At 36.9% G+C, this 6967-nt stretch overlaps 1 protein-coding gene across 1 annotated transcript; it reads right to left on the bottom strand.

Annotated features, from left to right (window-relative positions):
- Positions 1-5096: 5096 nt before the first annotated feature.
- On the bottom strand, positions 5097-6315 carry LOC127799691 (uncharacterized). Its single transcript, XM_052333913.1, has 2 exons — positions 5486-6315; positions 5097-5352 (listed from the first exon to the last, which is right to left on the bottom strand). Exons 1-2 carry the CDS (start codon positions 6313-6315, stop codon positions 5097-5099), a joined length of 1086 nt encoding a protein of 361 aa, XP_052189873.1.
- Positions 6316-6967: the final 652 nt, after the last annotated feature.

Below are 6967 nucleotides of genomic sequence, written 5' to 3'. Positions count from 1 at the left end.
TTTTTTACAGAGAAAAAAAAAAAGAAACTATACTAGTAAATAGTTTAAACAAACTACAATTTAATCAAAAATCAAAATACAAATTTAAATATATTTTTAAAACATATTGTTGGTCTCTTAGGATATGGCCACTCAAGAGGGGGGTGAATTAAGTGATTAAACTTTTTCTCAATTTTAATAAATATTCTTGATTAATTATTTTATTAAAAAATATATATTTGATAAATATAATAAATTATATTTGAGATTAATAATAAATGTAAGTCACAAGATATAACAAAAATAAATACAATAAGACACAAGACAATTTATAGTGGTTCGGTGTCTTCATATACATCTAGTCCACTCTCCCAATGTCTAACCACCATTGGGGTTCCATTAAAATAATTTCACCAAGGTTTTCACAATAGCTCACATTGAAAACTAGATACACACTTAGATTACAATGGGTTCTAGACAACTAATACACCAATGTTTTCTCCATAACTTACCTTGGAAACTAGATTCACCTAGATTTTAACGAATCTAGGAAACCTATACAATCCTCAATAATAATTTAAATGTTTACAAATAATTTGTCCACACTTGGACACAAATAAGCAATTAAGAACAAATTATACAAAGCAATAATATTTAAATAAATAAATAAATTTGTAATCTCAAATGGAGAAGTTCGGATTTGTTGTAAAAGACTTGAAGAACTTTTCTCCTCTTACCTTGTGACTCTTCGGTGGATGAACAATGAATCTTTGAAAGCCTTTGAATGTTTGAAAATTATCTTGAGAGCTTTTGGGAGATTTGGATGTGTAATATGTGCAATGGATATTCAAAAAATGAGTTTGGGGGCATTTATAAGCATTTTAGCCACTAAAAAAAGGGTTAATATGAAATTTAAAATTCAAAAAATGTTTAGACTTTCTCAAATAATAATAAAACATGTCTCACCTTTAATTCAAAATAAATTTACTTTTTGTATAAGAAATCAAGATTTGAAAATTTAAATACAAGCTTTTGAGACATAAATGATTAAAACAAGAAAATATGTTTAAAATCAATCTTCTTTAATTCAAAATAAATTTACTTTTTGCATGAGTAAAAGAAAACATGTTTAAAACCAATTCTCTTTAATTCAAAATAAATTTACTTTTTGTATGAGAAAGAAAAAATATGTCTAAAAGTAATTATTTTTTAATTTAAAATAAATATACTTTTTGCATAAGTAATAAAAATATTTTTCAATAAATAAAAATTCAAACATAAATTTTTGAGACATAAATGATCAAAAGAAGGAAACATGTCTAAAGACAATCCACCTTTAATTCAAAATAAATTTATTCTTTGTACCCACTTTTAATTCAAAATAAATTTATTTTTTTATATTAGAAAGAAATAAATTTATATAATAAAAATATTTTTATTAATCATCAAAACTTAATTAATATGAGCAAGTTGGCTCAACACATGCCATAACTATTAAAGTCTAAACACCAAGTATAATCAACTTACTATTAATTATTAACACCAAGCATAACCAATTATACTTGAGCAGTTTGGTTAAAAATTGAAATTATTTTTATCAAATCGTAAACTACACGGTTTAATAATTTCTCAAACCATCTTAACCCATTCTCCTAAAAAAATCGTGCAATGCAATGTAGTAGGGTTGATTTTCATGATTTAGCAGTATTTTTGAAGACCCTTATATGCAGACCTTTTATCAATCTTCTAATAGTTGGAAATCATAGGGGATGACCAAGTTTGAATTTATGGGAAATCTTTATCAAACTTGAGTAATTTTTCAACTTTGCAGAGAAAATAAACCTTGCAAATTAATCTTAGCTTAATTTAGGATGTGTCAAAATGACTAGAGCTTGCCCAATAAATGACAAATAACAAAGAAGAAAATTCAATTTGGTGGTCTGCAGAGCTTTTTCAGACATTCAAAAACGATTTTAAATAATGGATCGAGATGTATAGAAGAGATAGATAAAAGAGTAACCATTAAAAACTTTTATAAGAATAGAAAATGGGACAATTCTGGAGCTTCATATATTGTGACCTGCAACAAAGAGAAAGAAAAACAATTTGATGTTAAAACGGTGATATAAACTGTTTGTGTCCATTTCAGTGAAAGACATTAATCCCTCAAGATTGTTTTTTATATTTATCTTTTAGGCCAAATGACAAAATTTTTGGTTCGACTCAAAAAAATGCATAAACTTATTAAGTAAAATGATTTAAATATGTGTAGTATAAAGAATGAAATATGTGTTTATAAAACATGGTTGATAACACACTTCTTGAAAATCAATTTTTTAAGTTTTGACAATTTTTAATGGACTAAAGTGAAGTTTTGGTTGTGTAACGGCCCGCCTCCTGAAGCCTCCTCGTGTACAAAGAGGATCCGTGAGAGGGTCATTATTAAAATGATATTGAACAATGACGCACCTACAACACACACATAATTCTTAATAAAATCTCATAAACATCTTTACAAACATTTCATTACTTGGGCCCACTTGGGCTTACATAACATGCCTCCATCTCACAAACATAAATCATTACTTTCATCCAACGTAAGCATTAACAATAACCTTAACAGAAGTACGACACCCAGGATCTAGTTTTGGGAGAGCTCTGTACTTGCTACCATGACTTGACGGCCTGGACTCAAACCCCGCTGAACGTACCTGCTATTACAGGCATTTCTCTTACCTGGAATGATAGAAAATAACATGAGTCGCAAGACTCAGCAAGCTCTAGAAAGAAAGGTTACAGGTTTAGGATATAACTCTTCCCATGACACCCCATACAACTCATGCCAACGCAATCACGCCATGTCATGAGCTATACGCACCTTACTTCTACATGCATAACATAAAGTTAACTGCACATAAGGAACCATGAGCCCACATAAGTCACACATTGGCACCCGAGTCCCGCATACATACCTGTTGGCAGCCTTTTATAGGCTATCACTCCATTTTCCTTACATGCTCATTTTTGTCGCTCACATCATAATCTGTTGCCGTGGGTCTCACCCCAAGGTCTTACTGTTGCCGTGGGTCTCACCCCAAGGTCTTTATGTCGCCATGGGTCTCACCCCAAGGTCTTATCGAGTCGGTACTCCCGACACCTGGCACGGTACTCCCATCCAGAATAACAGTAATAATAAAATCATGCAATGCAACACGTAAGAAATGTAATGGCCGTTGTAGCATAAACGTGATGTCAAGGCCCCCATAAACCAAGCATCAGGCCCTGCTACGCCTCACATAGAAATACACACATGCAGCATGCTCTAAATGCATATGCTCACCTAGGGTACCCAAATTGGCTCTTAGAACAATCGGGTCGTGCAAATGCTCATACATCCTATCACACACAAAGCATGTCCCCACTTGAATGCAACCCGGCCCCTTGTGGCACACACATCATGAAATGCACAAACCAATGCGGGAATCTGGAGTACCAGCTCTTCTGGCCGTCTAGCGCTTATCGTAACAACCGATGACTAGGGCCCATACATCCAGCCATCAACTGCCACGACCCACGGTCAACAGACAGTGACTTTATATCCATACCCTTAGACACACTTACTGACACCATTAACTTATTAGCTTATAAACTTAACATTTCTCCAAAACTCTTCACGTACATAACCACATGACATCACGATACCATTCTTATTCTTCCTCATTCACAAAAAAACTATCTCCACATACATAATAGACTCTTTTAACACATTCTCTTAATTCTGACCATAACCAATTTCTCTAAGAACCTAATCTCAACGGGTTCGACATCATTCCCAAGGAAAACGGAGCGATACGAAGCTCCGTGACAGTTGAAATAAAAGACGCCATGACATCCTTACTTAGCTTATCTCATTAACAATAAACTCATTAATAAAATAAAAGTCATAAAATGGTTACTACGTGAATTATTATTATTTATGCGTAGAATCGAGTCACGATGAGGGAGGGTTTAGAGTACAAGAAATCTCAAAGACTTTCACGGAAAATAAATAGTGCAAGAAGAGTATTAGGAGCTTGCCTCTATTTGCACGATTATTGTCCTTTTCACACTCCCGCTGTGAAGTAAAATATTCTTCAATTTCTTTTGCCTCCAATACTAGCCTTCTTAATTGAGTCTCCCGATTGCCTTTAGCCTTCTAGCAGTAACTTCCTTCAATTTCCTTCCAAACTCACGGCCACACCCCTTTTACAGGTAAATTCCTTTTAATTTTGTTTAATTTAATTTTTATAATTCACAATTAATCTTGTCCACCAGCCGCGGATTTCATTCCCCAAGGCTAATAATAGCCTATTTACTTAGTTGCAAAGCAAGTGAAATTTAAAGGGAATTAAATTGTGGTTGAAGTCCGCCTTGCATCCCACGCTCATACTCCCAATTTTTAAAGCATATTAAAATAATATTAAATAAAATTATTTTCTCCTATTATATAATATATATTTTTACTACCATAAGTTATATATGTATATATATATATTAATTATATGCGCATACATTACGTGTGAGCAGCTTCTTCATCTCCATATTACTAATTTTCTATTTGAATTTATTTTTAATATAATATTGGATGCAAGTTCCCAATTTCTTTTAATTCATAAATATAATTAATTTAATACCCTTAAATATATTTCTTAAACCACGAATTCTCAATAAATCATTTCTAACACTCAAGATTATCTATTATTATCCTCTCAAAATTCTAAGATATTACAATTCTCCCCCTTAATTGAATTTCGTCCTCGAAATTCGCGTTCAATCCATTACCTCAAGACACGTTCGAAACTCTAATGAGATTACTCAGTATCACTCCTGGAACATTCTATATCATCATTTTCCAGTATCTCACCGGGCGTCTTGCGTCACAGGGTTACTTCCTAGGTTTTGTCCCTGTTGGACTCGTCTCATGTCACGTTTATCAAGTCAACTACCAAACTTATCACAAAGCAAACTCTCATTTCATTCATATTTACCTATTTTACATATATAGTGCCCGATATATTTCCGTATATGTGCACAACAGGCAACGTCAAAACTAACTAAGTTAGGGAGGGTTTTACATATCATATATGCCCATTCATCATCTTACACGATTTCTTTCTCATTTCCCTTTTCGCCGTCGGTTGCTGTGAGAGCGAATGCTCGTCCCCAACCACGGAGCTTGTCATATGTTGCCTGTTGCGGTGCTGGCGATGCCATTGGTTGTCGAGCGGCTCCTCCTTGCCATCCAGGTAGTAGAGGTCTCTGATCGAATCGGGGTCCTTGCCTACCAGCCGAGGCCTGCGGGCAGTGGCTTGCTCGATGCCCTTTCTGTCCACACTGAAAACATGTTATACCCGCATCTCTTACCTGGTTCATCGGCTCCCGATGTTAAGGGCAAACCCACTGCCGATGCCCTACTTGTCCACACAAGTAGCATTCACTATTACTAAAACGACAGGTTCCTCCATGCCTCTTTCCACAAGTGTTACATACTGGAGGACTTGCCACGCTGCCATTTGCCCGCATCTCATTTTTCCTTTTCTTACTTCCACTGGGCCCCTTAGCAAGCTCTGTTCCTTTTCGGGACGCTTGTCCGCACTTAGATTCATTTTGGTCCTTTTCTATGGCATATGCCCGTTGCACCACAGCTGAAAAGTCAGGGATCCTTGCTCTCGCCAGAGCATATCGAATTTCTGCTCGAAGTCCTCTTTGAAATTTTGCTATTTTCATGTCTTCTGAGGACACTAAGCCAGGTGCGAACCGAGCTAAAGAGGTAAACTCGGCCTCATACTGTGCTACTGTTCTACCTCCCTGCTCGAGTTCAATGAACTCGTACGTGTTCTGTTCCCGTACCCAATCGGGAAAGAAACGCTCATTAAAAGCTGTCTGAAATTCCGACCACAAGGGTTCTCGATTTCCAAATCGTTGGCGAGCCGTTTCCCACCAGCGTTCAGCATCTCCTCTCAAGAGGAATGTAGCTAATCGTACCTTCTGCACATCCGCACATCCAATCGCCTGAAGGTGTTTTTCCATGGCCATCATCCAGTTTTCAACCACAATCGCATCAACGCCACCACAAAACTCTGGAGGGTGGCTTGCCATAAAGTTCTTAAGTAACTGGCCATTTGCATTATCATTGCCCCCACTTCTCTGAGCCTCGGAAGTTGGGGTTTGTTCCTCATTGCTGCCAATAGGGTTTCCCTCAGTCTCTCGACCCGCCAGTTCCTGCCTAGCTTGATTTGTTGCAAGCCTTTCCATCGTTCTCATCATTCCTGCTAAGGTACCACGCACCTCTGCCATCTCCTGGCGCCAATCTCCGTTAGGCTCCCCCGGAGTCTCTAGTGCGGGTACGACTCGTCCTTGACCTTACCTGCGGATTGGTGGCCTTCCTCTTCGGGCACTCATCTTTCCTGCACATCCCACATTCACAAGAATTCAATACCAAGACAACCCTCAGCCCTAGTCTTAAATCCTATCACTATAACCTCACGAAAACCCATGACATGAAGCCTGGCTTTACCCGACCATCCTATGTGTGCAGAGTCACCTCCCTTAAACTTAACTCGCTCTGATACCAAACTGTAACGGCCCGCCTCCTGGAGTTTCTTCGTGCACAAAGATGATCCGTGAGAGGGTCATTATTAAAATCATATCGAACAATGACGCACCTACAACACACACATAATTCTTAATAAAATCTCATAAACATCTTTACAAACCTTTCATTACTTGGGCCCACCTGGGCTTACATAACATGCCTCCATCTCACAAACATAAATCATTACTTTCATCTAATGTAAGCATTAACAATAACCTTAACAGAAGTACGACACCCAGGATCTAGTTTCGGGAGAGCTCTGTACTTGCTACCATGACTTGACGGCCTGGACCCAAACCCCGCTGAACATACCTGTTATTACAGGCGTTTCTCTTACTTGGAATGATGGAAAAC

This window comes from Diospyros lotus, chromosome 4 (genome assembly GCF_014633365.1).
Source record: "Diospyros lotus cultivar Yz01 chromosome 4, ASM1463336v1, whole genome shotgun sequence".
Taxonomy (NCBI): Eukaryota; Viridiplantae; Streptophyta; class Magnoliopsida; order Ericales; family Ebenaceae; genus Diospyros; species Diospyros lotus.
Note: the sequence above shows the minus strand (reverse complement) of the source record. Positions and strands in the feature narration are given on the sequence as shown.

Excerpts from the sequence above, each read along its gene's own strand:
- LOC127799691 (XM_052333913.1), bottom strand. The coding sequence starts at position 6,315 with ATGGCAGAGGTGCGTGGTACCTTAGCAGGAATGATGAGAACGATGGAA. Across the intron at positions 5,353-5,485 it reads TGTAACACTTGTGGAAAGAG|TGTGGACAGAAAGGGCATCG; the intron begins GCATGGAGGAAC and ends ACATGTTTTCAG.